The sequence below is a fragment of the Euphorbia lathyris genome, chromosome 5, assembly GCF_963576675.1.
Source record: "Euphorbia lathyris chromosome 5, ddEupLath1.1, whole genome shotgun sequence".
In the NCBI taxonomy this organism is placed as follows: domain Eukaryota; kingdom Viridiplantae; phylum Streptophyta; class Magnoliopsida; order Malpighiales; family Euphorbiaceae; genus Euphorbia; species Euphorbia lathyris.
The window spans coordinates 6,791,535-6,813,530 of record NC_088914.1 but is presented as its reverse complement, the minus strand read 5'-3'; the positions used below and the strand labels follow the sequence as shown (position 1 = coordinate 6,813,530).

The 21,996-nt window shown below is 31.0% G+C and overlaps 1 protein-coding gene across 1 annotated transcript; it reads right to left on the bottom strand.

Annotated features, from left to right (window-relative positions):
- Nucleotides 1-1,912: 1,912 nt before the first annotated feature.
- LOC136230508 (4-coumarate--CoA ligase-like 1) lies at nt 1,913-19,095 on the bottom strand. Its single transcript, XM_066019591.1, has 6 exons — nt 18,511-19,095; nt 16,089-16,670; nt 13,106-13,304; nt 11,431-11,576; nt 6,026-6,093; nt 1,913-2,410 (listed from the first exon to the last, which is right to left on the bottom strand). Exons 1-6 carry the CDS (start codon nt 19,093-19,095, stop codon nt 2,161-2,163), a joined length of 1,830 nt encoding a protein of 609 aa, XP_065875663.1. The 3' UTR covers nt 1,913-2,160.
- Between the last annotated feature and the right edge of the window lie 2,901 nt (nt 19,096-21,996).

Genomic DNA, 21,996 nt, shown 5'->3' with positions numbered 1-21,996 from the left:
ACTAAACCATAGCCTTGTTGAAACCCAATTTTAATGAAATTTTTTATTATGAAAAAAAGTTAAAGTTAATGAATTAGATCCGCAAGGTGTTAAAATTCAGAATTAATTATTTGTGTTTATGTGCTAACAATTTATTTTAAGTGTCTGAATTGATTAGAAGCAAAATACACAAGTAAGCCAAAAAGGTCTTAATGAAAATAAAGGCCTAGCCGAAATAAACCCAAAATCCATAGCCAGAAGCCCACACCGAAAGTGAATAGAAGAGTTTCCCTTTTTCCGCAAAATATCAGAAGACAGAAGACTCTGTCGAAAATTCATCTCTCTTGTCATCACAAATCAGGAAATATGCAGTCTACAAGTCTGCGAGTTTAGAATTCAGAAGAAGATCATTGGACGAGATTTTCAACAGTCAATAGTCCTTTGAATTCAGAAACAACTATTTCCTTAATTGCAAAATGGGCATTGTGGTCAGAAGCTACAGAGAATAATATAAGCTGCTTCTTCCCAACAACTCTCTTCTGATTCAAACGATTAGTTTGAAAGCTCCACCTACAAAAGCCAAGTCCAAGCTCCATTTTCACAACCGATCACCAAGCTTAAAGAGATGCATTGCAAAAATGAAAAACAAGAGCAAAGAGCAAATACAAAAATCATTTTCATATTCATGTAATCATATATAGAGAGAAATTAGTTGATATTAATTTTCTATCAGAACCTTTCTATTGTAAAATCAGAAGCTCTGTTGTTGTTCGGTTATAGGCATCAGCGAATGTGATAATTGAGTGTTGTAGTAAAGGACGACACTTTACTCAAGCTTAGTCTATTGTATAAAAAGTTTGTAGATTCGAAAGATTTCTTTAATGGATTAAGCTCATAAAAAGATATTCTGAGGACTGGACATGGGTAGAAGGCTGGATCAGTATAAATTTATTGAGTAACTTCTTTCCCTTGTACCGCCTTTTACTGCTTCTGAATATTGCATGCTCTAAGTATTTATCTCACGTTCATCACTCTAGATATTCTGGGCATAACATATATCATCTATCTAAGAGATCTTCAGAGCCTCAGTTAAAAGAGCTTTTCTCTGGGTGCAAGTTTCATGAACAGAATCAATCTTAGTAGACTGAGATTGCCTCTGATTCCGAGAATTGCCATTGTGTTGCAATTGATTTAAAAAGAGAAATTTTTTTAAAGGTTTTAATTATCCATTAGTTCTATTCACCCCTTTAGAACTTATCTGCGATATTAGGGACCAATAAACCTCACAATACATTAGTGAGATAAAACATAATCGGTATGTTTCATATTCAGATTTAAAATTCTATTAATTTTTCATCTTGTACACAAAATCGTTGATTTGTCATCTTTGACAAATGAGGTGGTATACATAACGAACTCACGCACTTTTCTTTTTTTTCTATAGCACGCACATGCCACCTCATCTGTCAAAGATGACAGATCAATAATTTTATATGCAGGAGGTCCGAATGAGCCAACCATAGATGTGTGATAGTTTTTAAAGTCAATTATAGATGTGTGATAGTTTATTTTAAAAGTTCAGAGTGAAAATAGACAAAACTCGCCAAATTTAAGAGTGTAAATATACATTAAACCTTAATATATTTAATGAATTGTTCGCGAGTGAAGTTAATGAACTTAATTAACGAGCTACTCGTAAGCAAAACTCGCAAACAACTCACGAACAAAATGTTAAACTTGAACTCGAACTCATTAATTTTTTGACGAACCGAGCTTGAAACAGACCAAAACTCGATTCGGCTCGATTATATCCCAGTAATATCAAAGATGATAACATAGTTGCCTCCAAAATTAATATAGCCAAGAAAGACAAAGGATAATCATTGCTAACAAAGAAACATTAATTCATAAATAAATACCTTAATAATAATAATAATAGTCAAATTGACTTATTGTCCAAAGATTTTAACTTTTGAAGTCATTTTCAACTAAAAGAAAAAAAAACCCAAACAATTACCTAACATCAACCAAAGTACTCCAAGAGATGATAGTCTTATCAAGGAAAAACAAAAAGCTAAAGGGAATCATCATAATCATAATCATCATCATAGTGACTTAAAGTAAAAGCACTAAACATAATTATTAGACATTAATTAATTAAAATTAATTAAAATCCCCAAATTATGATGATGATGATGAATTAGGGTTCTTCATCTTCATCTTCTCAATCATTTTGTCTTTAAGAAGCCTTCTCATGATTTTGCCTGAGGGTGATTTTGGAATTGAATCCACAAATTGAACAACTCTTATTTTCTTGTAAGTAGCAACATTTTTTGCCACAAAATTCATTACATCTTCTTCACTTAGTTTTGCTTTTTTGTTTATTACAACACAGGCTGCTGGAATCTCCCCTGCTTCTTCATCTGGTAGCCTGTCATTTCCATATAACCATATTATTAGTTAATTAATGGTATATACCACAATTACGGGTGAATACGGTTCAGTACAATTCGAGATTTAAAAATCTCAAAAATTGAGATTTGACCTTAAAAAAAGAGTCAATTAAAGAAATTATTCCCAACCTAGTAATGGATGGTAAATAATTCCTTTAAAGGGTTGTTTTTAACTTTTAATTTTGTGGTTAAAAATAGTCCCATTACGGTGGATCCACCGCCATAATGGTATCATTACGGTGGTGGGATCATTGTAATGGTACAAAAGACGAAGCAACTTTTATGTCTTTTGTACCGTTACAGCGATCCCACCGCCGTAATGAGGCTATTTTTAACTACAAAATTTAAAACAACCCCTTAAGAGAATTATTTCTCAACCATTATTGGGTTGAGAATAATTTTCATAAATAACTCATTTTTGGGGTTTAACCTCAATGGTACAATTCGATTCGGTACTAAAGAAAAAATCAAAGGTTCAATCCAGTTCTAGATCCATTTTTTGGAAATTCAACCTGGTTGCAGAACCTCCAATATTAATATTAGGAATTTAAAAATCCCAAGAAGTGTATCTAATTAAGTCAATGGTATAATTTGATTCGGTCTTAAAGAAAAAGTCAACAGTTCAATTCAATTTTGGATCTTTTTATTCGGATGTTCGGTTCGGTTCAAGAATCTTCAAAATCCATGTTCAGCCCTAGCCGCAATATTGCGGCAAAGAATTTGACACAACAAAGGCAGTGTTACTAAACTATCCCTTCAAACTCAAAAAGGATGCACAAATAGGATGGGTTGACTATGAAAGTGTTACTATTGCGTCAAAATTCAGTGTCCTTTTATATATGCGTAAATTCAAATAATTTAATCCCATTCAGGTAGTGGCATAACTAAAGAAGAGGGTCATGGACTACAATTGCAGCAACCCCAAAACCTTCTTCCTATATGGAAGGCCACGTGTAATCACTTCTCTGAAAGTTGATTTTGATGACTACTACAGATTAGACATGTTCATGGACTCGATTGGAGTTGACTTGGATCAGATCTGAACAGTGTTGATACATAAATACTTTATCCAAATCCACCCTGGTTCCCCTACTTATACATCGGGTTCAGACTAGGCTAGACGATGCTAAAGAAACCGATTTCAAACCCATCCCAACTATGCTAATATAATCATATCATAGTTATTTAATTAATTTATCATAAATTTTATATACGATAATGACCCTGCCGCAATGTTGCGACAAAGAATTTGACACAATAAAAACAGTTTTACTAAATTATTCCTTCAAACTCAAAAAGATTTGGATGGATGGAATGGTCCGACTGTGCTTTATTTTTACAAAAATGCCTCTGTTGTGTCAAAAAAATTGACGCAACTTGCGTCAAAAATCAGTGTACTTTTATATATGCATAAAATCAAATAATTTAATTCAATTCAACCCACTAACAAAATTAAAGAAGAGAGTCTTGGAGTACAATTACAGTAACCCTGTAACCTTCTTTCGATTTGGAAGGCCATCTGTAACCACTTCTCTGAAAGTAGATTTTGATGACTGTTAGGGATTAGATTTGTTCATGGACTGGGTTGAAGTGGACTCGGAGCGGATCTAACAGGGGTTGATACATAAATACTTTGTTCAAGTCCACCACAATTCGCACTACTTTTAAATCGGGCTAGGCCGGGCTGAGTTACGTTAAGGAAACTAATTCACAAATAATTTAAAATTAAACTATGATTATGAATTGAACGATTTTTTACTGTCAAACTAAAATTTAGTTAGTTAATTTAATAAAACTTGTCAAATATAATCTTAAATAAAAAACATTTAAAAATAATAACTCAAAATCATATATATATATATATATATATATATACATAAAATAAGGGCGGGTAGGGTTGATTTGAGCTTTTGAGACAAATCTCAAAGCCAACTCATTTTATGTGTGAACTAGAAGGAACCTGAGATAAATATCAAATATGCATATGCAAGTTCAACCTGTGAAGGTCGGGCTTGGCCAGGCTGGCCGAACGGGTTAAGGGGTCAATGAATAGGTCTAACAGGGACGAATCCAAATGGAAGTTAAAGGGGGTTTGAGCATACATTGGTCGCCAGAAAATGTAAAAAGTCCATACAAGCTAGGGTTGTAATCGAGCTAAGTCGAGCTTTGACCCGTTGTTAGAAAATTGACGAGCTCGAGCTCAACATCTTGTTCGCGAGCTGCTCACGAGCTTTGCTAACGTGCAATTCACTAATTTTCTTCATGAATGAATTTCGTTTTCGAACAACTCATTAATTATGTTTATTTGATTTTTGGGTAAATTACACTCATGGCTACTGAACTTTACCCATTTTCATATTATGGCCACTGAACTTCATTTCTTTCCGGTATGACCACTGAACTTTACACTTTTTAACACCGGTGGCCACTCAACGCCTCAAAACGACCGTTGGTGGCTAAAAATAAAAAATCCAAAGTGTTAATAATATTCTAAGGAACTTTAATTCTTGAAATTTTTTGTTTTGAGGTATTTAGGTGTTGTTTGGTTAGGAGAGAGAAAGTGAATTTTTAGAGAGAGAAAGCTCCAAAAAATGTGATTTTTGAAAATAAAAAATGTGGGTTCATGGTAAATGTCGTTCTGAACAACTTTAATTCTTGAATATTTTCATTTTGAGGTCGTTAACGGTTATTTTAAGAAGTTAGTTAAAATTGAGTAGTCACCGGTGTTAAAAAATGTAAAGTTCAGTGACCATACTGAGAAGAAATGAAGTTCAGTGGCCATAATGTGAAAATGGGTAAAGTTCAGTGGCCATGGGTGTAATTTACCCTTTGATTTTTTTAATACAAAACTACGTAATTTTTGAAACTTACAAAACTAAAGTTTACACAAAATTACATTATTTACATTTTCCCCTTTATAGAAATACTATTATTAAAAGAAAATCGAACCATGTTTACTCACGAGCAACATTATAACCAAGCTTATTCATGAACCTATAATTAAATATGCTCGCAAGCTTTTGAACCGAATTTCTTCGAGCTCAAAGTCGGCTTATTTATAAATCAAGCCAAACATTGTAAAAATTTTATCGAACCAAATATTAAACTACTAATAAGCGGTTCGACTCATTTACAACTACTTATTACGAGTGGATTCCAAATCCATCTAATGACTAGAGGTGTAATGAATCCAAAGTACACCAAGTTTAATCATAGAAAACGATTTTATTTTAGGTTCAAGTAACTTTCGCACTAAAAAATTTAGGTAGTAGAGTAGGTTTTTTTTTTTTAAATAATGTTTTATTTTGAAGGAAATTCTTTAAATAACACCCAATTTAAAGATTCGGGTTTTATATTCCGTCTAGATTATCAGAATACGTATAAAATTAGTATTCAAAATACGGATGTTGGAAGCAAAAAAACCCGATATTATTATCAGATTCGATGTTAAATGCTACTACAACTGAAAATATTAATGTAATTGTGTTAATATTAATAGTAAATCAGTATTTAAAAATACTGATTTTGTATGTTTTCGGATTTCGCAAGAGTAAAAATCCGCAAAATAATGAATAGTATTGTATGATACTTACGGTACAACAGCAGCATCTTCAACAGAAGAATGACTAAGGAGGATAGCCTCTAGCTCGGCAGGAGCGACCTGCATTCATATATAAAAGTATTTAGATATATCCATGAGTCGGAACACACCAGTTTTTACGATCGTATAATTAAAAATACTTAACACTAGTCCAAATTAGCTTGCTATTAATTTAATTGGGCTTGTACCGGACCGAACTTCAGTTTGAAAATCAAATTCAGAATCTAGTCTGAACAGATTTACCTCCTTAATATATATATATATATATATATATATATAAGCCGTACATATTTGCCTTAATTTTATGAATTTCGAGTCTGGAATAGAAATAAGCGAGCTTAGCGACCTGGGTCGAGCTAGGTTAATATCATTATTCTCCATTTAAATCCGACTGATTGAACACTGGGTTTAGACAATATTTATTCAAGTCCGGCTCATTGAATACGGGTTTAGACAGTATTTAAGCTCATGAATAAATCTAATCAATATATGTTATATAATTATATCTTACTAATTTAATCACATTTATGAATGAACAAATTAATAGCTAAACCTTATATTAGATCAAATTAATCATACAATATTATAAGCAAAAAAACACAGTCATTTCCTAATCGCAAACGAAAATCTCAATTCTCGTTTGACTAATTTTTTTTTTTTACAGATACTAGTATACAAAAAGCGAAATCGCAAAGTCTTTTTTTTTTAGAATTTACTCAAATTATAATTAATTACTGAATGATGACATTTATAGTATTTCACACTTGCGTTTTTCTTGACTTTTCTCATCTTTTCTCTTTCCTTTTTTTTGTTTGTTCTCCTTCCTATTCTCTTGTTCAAACACTCACTTTTTTCTTTTATTAATATATTGCGGGGTTGACAGTTCTTGGGTCATGGATGCTCACCTCGCCCAAGTTCTGTCTCGTCCTAATTTCTATCAAAAAAAAAAATTAATTACTGAAATTATTATTATTATTATTTATTTTTAAGAAAAGAAAAAGAAATAGAAGGTTATGTCATAGTGGAAAAAGTAATTGATAAAAAAGATAGCTAGTTGGTCCAATATATAATTGTGGGCAAAAAACCATTAATTAGGGTAGGTAGGTGTAATAGCTATATAGGTTTTAAAGGCTAACTCCAACCTAAATGAGGACAAAATATTAAAAACCCTAAACATAGTTATTTAGACTCTAATTTATTTAGGGCCTTCATTTAGATATTTATAGGTAGATATTAGTTTTTTTTTATATATAAATTGCAATAAGATTACTGAAATTTGGAATCTATTTTATAAAAAATAAGGGTAAATTACACCCATGGTCATTGAACTTTACCTATTTAACATTATAACCACTGAACTTTACCCTTTTTTAACACTGGTGGCCACTCAACACCTTAAAACGACAGTTGACGGTCTAAAAATAAAAAATCCAAAGTGTTAATGATATTTTAAGGAACTTTAATTCTAAAATTTTCGTTTGGAGATCATTTAGATGTTGTTTTGTTAGGAGAGAGAGTGAATGTTTAGAGAGAGAAAACTCTAAAAAATGTGATTTTTGAAAAATAAAAAATGTGGTTTCATGGTAAATGTCGTTCTGAACAATTTTAATTCTTGAATATTTTCATTTTGAGGTCGTTAACGGTCACTTTGAGGAGTTAGTTAAAATTGAGTGGTCACCGGTGTTAAAAAGTGCAAAATTCAGTGGTCATACCGTTAAGAATTGAAGTTCAGTGGCCACAATGTTAAAATGGGTAAAGTTGAATGGCCATGGGTGTAATTTACCCTAAAAAATAAGGTGTAAAAGTACCGTAATCTTTATAGAGTAATTTTACCTCTAACATCTAAAAGGTGTAGTTTACACCTAACGTTGGTAAACAAGAGTAAGTTAACTTCTAATGTTAACAAATTTGGTCAATTTCACACATTATTATGAAACACATTTTTTTTCTTATTCGTACCAATTGCATATATGTTGGTTCTAAAAAAAGATTTTTTTATGATTTAATAATAGAATTTGAGGTTAATAATTTTAAATTCGGTGAAATATTTGAATTTTTCTGTCCAATTCGTATAAAATATAATATATATTTTACTTCTAATCATATGTTTGTGATCTGTTACTAATTAGTGATAAAATGATGCACACGTGAAGTGTAGATGAGAATATTCATGACCGGCAAGACAATTTGACGAATTATTTTTCAAATTGACTCAACTTATCAATGTTAGATGTAAAATTGCTCTTTCCTACCAATATTAAGGGTAAAATATACAATTTTAGACGTTAGGGGTAAAATTGTTTCTGACTGTAAATGTTAGGGTATTTTTGCACTTTATCCCTTATAAAAATTATTCTCTCTTGTTCATATTATTTGTCACATACATTATACCAAATCACATATATTAAAAAAAATGATTGATTTGTATTAAATTTCTAGAAAATAGATTAAAATATTTTTTTATTAATAATCTTTATTTTTCGCAATATTCATTAAATTATACCTCTTAATTGAAAACTTAAAATCACAAAAAAAAAATTAATATTAAACTCATGTAAAATAAATAAAAATTATTTTAAAAACTTTTTTTATTTTTATATTGAAAATCTAAAGCGATAAATGATATGAATCAATAATTTTTTTATCTCTCTACCAAATAATATAAACAGCGAGCACTATTGAATTTCGGTAAAGGCTATGGTTACAAACTTTCCACAAACTTGTATTACATTTGATTTTAATTAGACAATCAATTTGTATAAAAACTCGGGTAAATTATATCCATGATCCTTGAACTTCGTTTTTATAGCCCTTGAATTTCAAAATTGAACATTATGACTTTTAAACTTTATACTTTGCTAACATTATGATCAATTTTACCGTTAAACAAGATGATCACTTTAATACCAGACAACCCTTTATTGTAAAAATGATAGAAATGTTATTCTAAACAACTTTAATTCTTAATTATTATTTTTGAGTTTGAGGTAATTTGAGATTCTTTGATTAAGAGAAAAAGATATTGTTTACAGAGAGAAAAATTCAAAAATTATCATTGAAAAGCGGTGGTACCACTTGAAATGTGGTTGTTTAACAACTTCTTAGATTTTACTTCAACTGAAAAATGACCATTATATTAGTAAAGTGCAAAGTTCAGAAACTATAATGTTCACTTTTATAGTTCAATGGTCATAATGAAAATAATAGCAAAGTTTAGGGCCTGTAGATATAATTTACCCATAAAATATCATTGAAATATTACATGACGCGGTAGGCCGTTGATTATATGCCAACTAAACGCCCGTCAGCCAATGAAGTGGTTTTTTAAAACAATTATGCTTTTAGGATGTTTTACTTGGCTGCCACGTCAGCCAAACAATCAGACATATTCGACATGACACTTAGTTATTATTAATATATAATCAAGCGTTTTATGTATCATATCAATGTTTAGAATTCTTATATTAAGCATTCGATCTTCCATATTTGGAGGACCCTTAAATCATATTTGGACATGTGTATTGTGACCCCACTGAATAAATAAAATAGTGAAATCTCTTATAATATGTGTTGGTTCATATTACACGTGACAAAATATGTATGGAAAGTCCTCTATTTAACATAGAAAACCGGATGCTTATAATAATTTTCTCCAATATTTGAGTGAATTTTTATACATAAATGAGTTTTAAAATTAAATTTGAAGTTTGGTGATTTTATTAAAATAAAATGAAATTTATAAAATTTCAATAACTTTTGGTGCATTTTATTCATAATGTTACTTATAAAATTGTTGCAATAGTTGATTTTAAATATTAACCAAATAATTTATATTTACTGTTTGGTTTAAATATTTAAGAAATAGATAAAAAATTAAATATACATTTAATTTTCAAAAAATTGAATCCTTAATAATAATTGTAAAAATGGTTCAGAAATTATTCAATCAAAAATTATTGATCAAAGTATTCTTGCAGTTCAATTATTAAGATCACTATTACAATTATTACTATTATTAGAAGATTTTAGGGTAAATTACATCCATGGCCACTAAACTTCTAAACGCAATATAAAAGTCACTCGATTTTATACTTTCTTAACTTTATGACCATTAAACGTCAATCAATACCTCAAAATGACGGTTGACGGTCTCAAAATTTTTAAAAAAAGAATTAAGGATATTCTAAACAACTTTAATTCTTTAAATTTTTTATTTTGAGGTAATTTAGGTGTTTGGTTAGGAGAGAGAAAATAAATTTTTAGAGAGAGAAAAATCCAGATATGGTGATTTTGGAAGATAAAAAATATGATTTCATGGTAAATATCGTTATAAATAATTTTAATTCTTAAACCTTTTCATTTTGAGATCGTTAAAGGTAATTATGTGGCATTAGTTAAAGTTTGGTAGTCAAAATGTTAAAAAGTGTAAACTTTAGTTTTATGTTATATTTCAAAATTTAGTGGCTATAACGTAAAATAAGTTCAATGGCCATGGATGTAATTTACCCGAAGATTTTACTGCTCCATAAAATGGAAGTATAGCTGTATAAAATCAGCACAACCAAAGCTGAATAATTTTTTTTTAACCCTCTCATCTCATCTTTCAAACTAGAAAAGCTGAAGTAAACCCAACAGTATAATTTTTTAATAATGGAAAGATAATTTAACCGAGTCGAAACCGACTCAGGGTTTGAAAAATCAAATCTCGAGCCCAACTCAAACAAGTCCACCTTTTTATATATTTTTTACTTTTAAATTATAGAGTAAATAATGTATTAGTCCCCTAGTTTTTACCTAATACATTATTTAGTTCTTCTATTTTGAAAAACACATTATAAGGTCCCTAACTTTTGCCAATATTAACCATTTGGTCCTTTTATCTAGTTTTTTTAGACTTGTAACCGCTATATTTTAGCATAAATAGACATATATAAAATAACAGAGTAACATGGTCAACTTGTATTGTATTGTGGTTGTCCTAAAAACTAAGATATGTTCGGTTAAAAATATAAAAAAATAGATAAAAGGACCACAGTGTTAATATTGGTAAAAGATAGAGACCTTAAAATATATTTTTCAAAATAGAAAGACTAATCAGTGTGTTAGGTAAAAACTAGAGGATTAATAAATTATTTACCCTAAATTATATATATCGAGTCGGACCGAGTAGTGTCTATTTCTATTAATGTCCAACCTAACATAAAAATAGACTCAAGCGTATTTGGATTTGTTCACACCTAATATCATTTTGGGAAATTTACATAGAAATTCACTTCTGAAAAACTATTTACAATTGTGTCTTTCTTCTGTCTAAGACAACCTATTAGATGCGGACTTAGACGGACCGGATAAATAGCCGAGCGAGTGAAAAATGAATAAAAAATTTGAAAAACTTACTTGAAAGCCTTTGAACTTGATAAGTTCTTTGATGCGATCAACAATGAAGATATCTCCTTCATCATCAATGTAACCAATATCACCGGTATGCAACCATCCATCTATATCAATTGTCCTTGCGGTTTCTTCTTCGTTCTTGTAGTAACCTACAATTAGAGTATTCAAAACCTTTAATTAATCAGTTCGAGATTAATCAAATATTTTATTAAGGCTTTTTTTTTTCTGTCAAATCAGCTCTGATATGTTATAGAACCAATTGAACTAAAAACTCAAATTGATAGTTAAAAGTCAACTTCATATTAATATCTGACCATCATAAAGTTTTTTTTTGAATAATTTTTCTTTTAATATCCGACCTTAATTAGTATTAAATCATTAAAATTAACTAATTAATGAAAAAACAAAAGATAAATCATTCAAGTGGTGAAGCTCTTAACCTAGTGGTTGAGAGCTTACCTATGCCTTGGAAGGTCATGGGTTCGAATCACATCCGGGTCTGGTGGGGATTTTTCTTTCTTATTTAATGTAAGCGCATTGCGCAAATTTTAAAAAAAAGATAAATCATTCAAAATTAAATATGTTTCATGGATTGGATTAAGGCGGGCCGAGTTTTAAATGTGGTTAGTTTGGGCTTAACCCAATCAATTACTTAGGCCTCTTTTTTATTTTTTCATATTTTTTACATTTATTTTCAAGTATACATTTTAATTTTTATTATTAAAAAATATTTTTTAAAGTTAGATTTTATACGGACAAGATTTGAAATTTGGTTTCAAGCTCGAATCCACCTAAATTAATAGCGGGTCGGATTGAACTTGACTTGAGCATTTTTAGATTTAAACTTGAGACGATTTGTTCCAATTCGACCAGAGGCGGAGACAGAGGTCTGGAGGGGCCGCCTCCCGACCGTCAGAACCACCCTACTATGGATAGTTTCAGACCCCTTGTTTCCGACAAATTAAGGTTGTGGATGATTAATTAGCTCATTGAATTTGTATTTAGTTATAAAATCCAACTCGATTAATATATGATAGACAATAAATTTCTATCGGTTTATTTAAAACGACCCAATCTTACTTTTATATAACTTAATTTTGAGAAGTTTTACAATAGTACGAAAAATATTAATTCTAGACCACTCAGATGATAATATATATACATACATAAAAAAATTGAGCAAGTTCGATTTATCAGTGAAAAAAAAACTAAACGATTTCGATTCAACAAAAGATTTGTTTTTTATGCACAAATGTGTAAAATTGGCTTTCCCAAAAGGCTAATCATGTATTCGCCAGTGAATCTGACCAATGTACAAATTTATGTTAAGCTTTATTAACAGGCAGGCCTGGTACTGATGTTTTACGGGCGTAGACGAAATAATAGAAATTTGGACCCATTTTAGATCTAAAATTCATATTATTTGGTCTATTTTTAGATCTGAACGGATATTATAACTATATTTATAACAAAAAAAAATACAATATACTCAATAAAATTAAAAAAATTTGGGTCCCTTTTAGCCTTGGACCCTGGATGGTCGCACTTCAGGCCTATGCCCAGGGCTGGCCCTGTTGACAGTACGACTGATAATACATTTAGTAACATGCCACGAAAATCAAAGTCAACGATTCAACGCGTATCGGTAACAAAATATACACATTAAAGAAGATTGTACCTTGCATAACACATTGACTTCTAACACAAAGTTCACCATGAGTGTTAACAGGGAGAGATTTGTTGGTTTCAGGATGAACAAACTTGATTTCTAAATTAGGAAGAATGTATCCAACTGAGTTTTTCTTTGAATTTCCATGTCCTTTGCTTGGATCTCCATGGCTCAGTGTTATGCAGCTGTGCTCTGTCAATCCATATGCCTATCCAAAATTTAAGATGTCAAAATAAATTAGCGGTAACGCTTGTTCGGGTCGGGAACATTTTGACACGTTTGACCCGTAAAATAAACGGGGGCATATCATAATTAACTCGTTATGACCCGTATACTTTTTTTACGAGTCGGCATGTTATGATAACACGACCTGTTTAATCCATTTAACCTTAAATATATTTGGGTTGTAAATCGAAAAGAGATTCCCTGTCCCTGCCGGGGATCCGCCTCGATGGGATGGGGAATCTCCGAAAAAGCTCTCCATGGAGGCGGGGATGAAGAATTTTTTATCCCTAAAATACAAATTGGGACATGGATGGAGAATGCCCTCCTTGCCTCGTGAGTGTCAGGTCCCCGAAATTAATAATAAAATTATGTATATTTTGTAAATATTAATGTTTGTTATTATACTTAATAAATTTAATTACAACAATGTTTAGAGAAATTATGCATATTATTTGTATTTAATTAAAGTGTTGAATTATTATAGTTTTTTTTTTATTTGATGTTTTATTAATGTAAATTTAGTTTTTAATTAGTATTTAAAATCAAAATTAAAAAAGAACAGAAAATCTCCATGGGGATCCCCGTGGAGCGGAGATAGGGAAAGATTCTTTCCCGATTCATATACGAGAATGAGGATGGAAAGTTTTCGAAATATGCAAGAACGGGGATGGGGAACCATTCCTCGTCTCCATCTCGCCCCATTTACAATTCTAATTTGACGGTAGTGTATATATTTGTTTTAGCATTCTAGTATGTATATAAACTTTTCTTATTTAGAAATTCTAATTTATTAATTGAATTTGACTCATATTCAATTCGTTTAATTAATCGTGTCAACTGTTCAATTTTCGTGTCATATTAGCCCATTTACTAAATGAGTTCTATCAGGGTTCACTTTTATTTGACACCTCTACTAATTAACACTTAACCACCATAAATTATTTACCCATTTTATATTCGATGATGACCTGTACCGCAACATTGCGACAGAGAACTTGACGCAACATGAGCAATTTTACTAAATTGCCCTTTCAAATTTAAGAAGGTTGTATGGATAGAATGGTCCAATTGTGCTTTATATTTACGAAAATATCACCATTGCGTTAAAAAAATTGGCGCAACATTACACCAAAAAGCAGTGTCGTTTTATATCGTACCATCTTTTGTATTTCTTTCTCAAAATAATACCTACTCCAATATTCTGAGAATTATCCAAAGATAATGCTTAAATTAAAGAATCCGGTGATCCAATCATCGAGTTCAGTATAAATGTAACATGCTTAATATATTTTTAGCCTCTTATACTTGTCCAAAAAAATCAATTGCCCCCTTTACTTTAAAAGAAAGTTCTATTTATCCCACAAACTTGCTTAAACCTACCAATTGACTCTGTAAAAAGTTCATATTAACCCCCTAAACTTTCTTAAACTGGTCTATTATCTCCGAAAACTTGCTTAAAGGTACACATGTCAACTTTTCCAAAATCTCTCCTTACTCCATGTGAGTTTTAGGGGGTTACTGTCCACTTTAAAAAAATATAAAGGGTCAATAAAATAATTTTAAAGTTCATGAGTCAGTTAATGTTTCAGATATTAAGTCAATCTAACACTTGACACTGGTGTCAGATATCAGAACCGAACTTTACTAGTACTTACAGGATTCAAACCGGGAAAGCCTCTCAAAGTGAAAAAAACATACATAAAACAGAATTAAAATCACATAAAATCATATAATTATATCAATGTAAAGAACCGAACATATATAAATGTCAGATATCAAATCTAACACCTCACATCGGTATATCATATCTAACATAGTAATATCTGATACCGGTGTTTATACAACATTAGAATTAGAAGTTTCTTATTATCGAACTTTACTAGTATTTACTGAAATCGAGCTGGTAAAGCCTCTCACATTTCAATAACTACCGGTGCAATTAACCCGAGTAAATCATCATCTATTTACTGGATTCGAGCCGGGAAAGCCTCCCAAAGTGAAAAAACTTACACAAAATCAATCATAGAATTATATCAATGTATAGAACAGGGTGATCTAATCACTGGTTCAGTATAAACGTCAGATATCAAATCTAACACCACGCACCCACGTCAGATATCAAATCTGATATAGTGATATCCGATACCGGTGTTTATACAACATTAGAATTAGAATCTTTTTAACCGAAATTACCGAATTCGAGCCGGAAAAGCCTCTCAAAGTGAAAAAACTTACATAAAATCATAGAATTATATCAATGTAAAGAACCGAGTGATCTAATCACTGGGGTTCAATATAAATGTCAAATATCAAATCTAACACCTGGCACTGATGTCAGATATCAGATCTGAGATAGTGATATCCAATACCGTTGTTTATACAACATTAGAATTAGAACTTTTTTAACCGAAATTTACCGAATTCGAGCCGGGAAAGCCTCTCAAAGTGAAAAAACTAACATAAAACATAAACAAAATCACATAAAAATTATAGGATATTGTTAACCATGTCAGAGGGACATAGAAACAGATTTAAAACATCGGTTTTCAATGTAAAGAACCCGGTTATCCAATCATCGGATTCAATATAAACGTCAAATATCAAATCTAACACCTGACACCGGTGTCAGATATCAGATCAGATACAGTGATATCTGAAACCGGACCAAAATTTACCGAATTCGAGCCGAAAAAGCCTCTCAAAGTGAAAAAACATACATAAAACACAAACAAAATCACATAAAATCATAGAATTAGATGACACTAACCTCTTGAACTTGAACCCCAGGGAACTTAACTTCAAAAGCAGTAAGCAAATCAGGAGCCAGTGGAGCAGCAGCAGTCATAACAGCTCTCAATTTCAGCTTAGAAAGATCAAACTCCTCCACAATTGGATTCTTCACCAAAGCTAATATAATCGGAGGAACAATTGGGGCAAAATTGATTTCATGTGTAATCAAAGCATTCATAAATAACCTTAATTCAAACCTATTCATCACCACCACTTTCCCTTTATTCCTAAGTGTTGCAAAACATATCCCAGTGATCCCATAGATGTGGAAAAATGGAATTAGCCCTAATGTTGTCACTTGCCCTATCATTTCAGGGCCAACGCTGAAGAGAGTTGAGCATAGGTTGGCTACTAGGTTTCTGTGGGTTAGTTTTACTCCTTTTGAGAGTCCTGTGGTGCCTGAAGAGAATGGGAGGGCGCAGAGGTCGGTTTGCTCGATTTTTTCTGACGGGTAGTTGTCGGTTGATCGGTCGGCGGCGTTGAGGAGTTCGGTCCAGTTCATTGCGTTTCCGTTGCATGTTTCGCCTAGGACGATTACTGGGAGTTCTATGGCTTTTACCTGCACGGGATTGGAAATCGCGGTAAGGTTAGTTCGTTGTAATGGTTAGTAATAACGTTTAGGGACTGAATTGCGACTGAAATTTCGATCTCTAAGTATTGATTTTCTTGTAGTGTAAGGACTCGGGCGACTGGGTTTCTACTCGAGTCGAGTGAGACTTGTCGGAGATAATAATAAAAGTTATTTTTTTTTTTGTTGAATTAGTTGTTTGACATTGTATCAGATTTGAGGGTTCGAATCCTGCAAAACCCATTTATTGATTGACTTTCAACACATGGTAGGATGGACATGCGTTGTACACCCTTTAACTCCAGGGAAATTCACAAGGATGTTTTTCAGAGATAATAATAAAAATTATTTTTTTTAGACCTTGGAATTTCCTATATTTTTTTGGTTTTTTAGGGTGGGTAAATTTTAATCATAACCAAAACCGAATCAGAAAATTTCTTCGCTTACTTTAATTTTTTTTAGCATTTTATGATATTATCCGTTTTGATTTTAGTAAGAAAATCGGTTAAAACCGACCAAACCAAAATTTATATTTTTTTTACCAAAATTAACTATTTATTCATAAATTTTGATTTTAGTGAAAAAAATAAGAAAAACGCATTTTAAGGTCACTAATCTTTTCTATTTTTGTTGATATTTGTTAATCTTTCGATTTGATATATTAAACCTTTGATTAATTATCATTGTATATATTAAGTTTTTTTTTGTGATGAGAAAACTCAGCTTTGAATATAAAACATGATTAACAAGACGTTATTCATTTTAATCTGAATTTGAAATTTTACCTATTCAACATTTCGAAAACTGTTTTTTTTTTTTTTATGTTTGAAGTGTCGATAGAAAAAATGTAAAACCTTATTTCAAACTATAAAAAATACAATTTTAGACGTATATAAAACAAGCATTGATTTTTATGTATACGATTATAATTCATCAAGCGCTCAGTGTTTCCCATGGTTAAATATCAGGGACTCAATCAACAAAAACCGAAAAATCAAGGGTCTAAAAATATTTCCACCCCCCAAAAATAAAGGTAATATATATATTTGAGTCCTGATCAATTTATTTTTTAATGATTACACCCTTAATCTTTCAAATAAATACATTAAACTTTTAATAAATTATTTTTAAACATATTAAGCCCTTGATTTTTTAAATTGATATACCGTTATTTTTTAACATATTAAGCCCCTATTAATTTGATACGCAATAATTCAAACTCCGTTTAGCATGCGTACACTGTAAGGATATCGTTGTTCTTCCAAAGTAAAATAGTTAATAAATTATTCATCGTGACAATCTATATGCCAATTTACGTGTTAAAACATTGATACTCTGTGCTAAATGAAGTTTGAATCACACACGTAACTAGATCATCTAATGTGTTCAAATATAAATAACGAATGACCTAATGTCTCGAGGTTTAATGTGTTGCAAAATAATCGTACAGAATCGATAGCTTAATTAATAAAAATTAAATTGATCACGGGTTTAAATACGTGTTTATCCAAAAATAAAAAGGGAAAATTACACAGAAATTCATCTTTTTAAAAATTATTTACAACCATGTCAATTTATAATTTTGGATTATGTCAAACTAGTAAAATCAGTAGTTTTAATATATTTTAAGAACTAGAATTTATAAATTAGAAGTCTAGAATATATTTTCTAGGGTTTATGATTTATGAATTGGAGTATAAATTTTTTAAATTATGGTGGAAAATCATAATATATAAAAAATAATGACATATTAAGAATTAAGTTTGATGATATGACTTAGTTGTAATTTTGTACATGATATCGTATTTCACCCAAATAAAAACATATATACCTTTCCATAATGAGTATCATCCGTGACAATAAGCTTAGCATCAGCAGCTTCAGCTTGTTTCTTAATTTCAGAAACATGACCTGCCGGATTAGTACCGGAAAAAACACCACCGGCGGCCATAATTCCCAAAGCAACAATCGCATACTCCGCAATATTCGGAAGAGCAACCACCACAACATGCCCTTTCCTCAATCCAATAGACCTCAAAGCCTTAGCAAATCTCTTAGTTTCTCTAGTAAATTCACCATAAGTGTAAGATTTTCCGGTCAAAGAATCCACAAAAGCCACATTGTTTGCATACAATTCAGCATTTTCAAGCACAAATTGAGGAATTGTGACGTTTTCCGGCACCAGAACGGGCGGATATCGGCTCCGGAAAATGTGTTCTTGTTCTTGTGGGGTGTGGATTGAGGAAATTAGGGGGGATGTTGCCATTTTGGGGGGAATTTGGGGGTGTGAAAGAAGGGGGAGATTGAGGTGTGATTTAAAGGAAGAAGAAGAAGAAGGGATTTGAATATTGTGATCATGTTTATGGCATGGAATTGGGAAGTTGTGGAAAGATAAGTAAGGGAGTAAGATTGCCATGGATGTTTAGTTGGTGAGGATTTGGTTGATCATGTTGTAGATATTAATCTATTTAATTTACAAATCACAAGGATTAAGAGGTTTACTTAGTTGATTTTCATTTTCATTGTTGGTTTTTGCTTTTAAAGTAGAAAGGGTATAAAAAAGAGAAATTCTATTGTGGATCGGGATCAGTAGTGGTCGTCCCACTCAAGTGATGTGACATCAGTAGTTGAGATAATGTGGCATTATCTGAGTGGGAGGATTATTAGTGGTCTCAGATCATAGTAGAATTTTTCTATAATAAAAGTGTTTGATTAAGATTCTGATGATATTTATTTCGAAAGAAAAAAACCGTTCAAATTTGATCCTAAAGTTGTTAGTGAAGTACAGATTTAGCTATAACGTATGAAATAGTTCAAATATATTCATAATGTTTTCAATCAAGATAGATTTTAGCCATAAAATTTAAAAATATTGGTTTCACTGTTATTTAACTGGCAAATCAGACCTTCTAATTATCCATTATATCTAATATATTTAATGTGTCCCTAAAGTTACAAAAAAAAAAAAACATGTTAAAATGCTAACAATTAAGTGTCCTACATACAAATTAATCACAATTTTTTTTTTTTTGTCAATGTGTCTAAAATGTTTACTCCGTTACTAATATAGTTACAAATAACTAATAAAAAAATATACAAAACTGCTTTAGTTTTCAACAAACTTATTTGGAAGGTTTGCTGTGACAGTTAACGAACAGTCAAACCAGCTTTTTCAAATTTCATTAACGTAAGGTTAAAATTGATTTTGCTTGAAACATAAAGCTAAATGCGCACAATTTCATATTTTAGGAATAAATCTGCACTTCTTCAAAAAATGTTAAGGAAAAATTTGATCCTCGTCTCTAATTTCTATCAACTACTAACAACAATAAACAGTAAACAACTAACAAAAATAGTAAATAGTAGATATAAAGAGTTCAACCAAAGATATCGATTCGATTGAATTTATACGATAATGCTCAGACAATGACGGGAACTACTTCTAATTTCTATCAGTAATTATACTTTGATGTCTAAGTTAGCAGAGTTTAGGATGAAAACATTAAACAATTGAGTAAAAATTGCAATAGATGTATGTATATAACTTGATTGTTAAGTCGTATCCTATTTATAAGGTTTCGGGAGCAAATCTGATAGTCGGTGAAGTTGTTGGCCCTAACTTCCTTACAGAAAATATATCAGCTTAAGGGTGGTGAATGCATTTTAGATAGTTAGTAATATACTTGAATTGAGATTCCTTAATCTTAGGCGTGAATCAGGGTCCTCGTCCGAAGAGGATTTAGAGTGCATTTTATTTGTTCACGTATACTATAGATTATTTATTCCAATACAGTATGATCTGAAAGTCCCTAATGCTTCACACGTTCTTGTTAACTCGAGATGAGGACACGTGTATCATGGTAGTATTTATAAAATATCATATTCTCTTAATTTTTATATATATGTGTGTGTGTAAATTAGAGCACGAATGAATCAATTTAAGAATAAATTGCACCTACGATCATTAAAATTTGTCGTTTCAATAAAATCATTGAATTTCACATTTGACTTCAATATAACTATTCTGGTCACTTTGGTGAGAACTTTGCTAATAAAAACTCACCAGAATGTTGACGTGACACAGAAGATAGTTAACTATATCCCAATAAAGCATCATGTTAGACAAAGATGTGATTAATTTTTTTAATATATAGTTTATCTGATACTCAGTCCGAAACTCGTCAAACACCCTTTTAGATGTATCATTTTTCAATTAAACTTTATTGCGTACGCTAAGACTGGAATTCGAGATTTCTAGCTTAAGTAACATTAATTGGTATAAGGATGTGATGTTATACTTTTTATTTTTGGTGCATTAGGATGTTTCATGTGGAAAACGTGTGGTTGTCATTTCAACAGTAAATTGCACCTACGATCATTACAATTTGGCGTTTAAATAAAATCACTGAAAATTTCACATTTGACTTCAATATAGTTATTCTTATCACTTTGCTAATAAAAAAACTCACCAGAATGTTGACGTGACATAGAAGACACTTAACTATATCCTAATAAAGCATCATGCTAGACGAAGATGTGATTTTTTTAATATATAGTTCATCCTATACTCGGTCTGAGACTCATCAGATACCTTTTAGATGACTCATCTTTCAATTAAAGTTTACTGCGTACGCTAAGACTCGATTCGATATTTCCAGCTTAAGTAACTTTAAATGGTATAAGGATGTGGCGTTATATTTTGATTTTTTATGCATTAGGATGTGTCGTGTGGAAAACGCGTGGTTGTCATTTCAACAGTAAAAGTCAGATATGTCCCACATGAAATTTAAACTGGCATGTAGTCAACTGTCTTTTATACTAGATGTTTGGGTTTTTTTTATTTAAATGCGGGTGTGTGAGAGAATTATAGTATTTTCGAACTGTGAAATTGATTTGAGTACGCCTTCTTACTTCTAAGTATCAAAAGATTGTAAGAAATAAAAATCTGTGTACTTGCTGAATCCAATATTATACCAATTCATGTCAATTTAAAATGTAATGAAATATTATCCATCAAAAAAAAATGTAATGAAATACAAAGTGAATGACATCTTCTTGTTGCATATATTAGACATGTTAATGGGCCTAGTATCCCTCGGCCCACCTTGGCCCAAGTCTGATGGATAAGATTTGGATAAAGGAGCCCAAATTTACCAAAACCTCCCTATTTTCTATATTTGGATTTGGGATTTATAAAAAAATAGGGCTTAAAACCAACTGACTTGATCCAATCTAAAATAATTTATTTATTTATTATTATTATTTTCAAATATAATTTTTAAATTATAAAAAGAAAAAGAAAAAACATGAAAGAGAC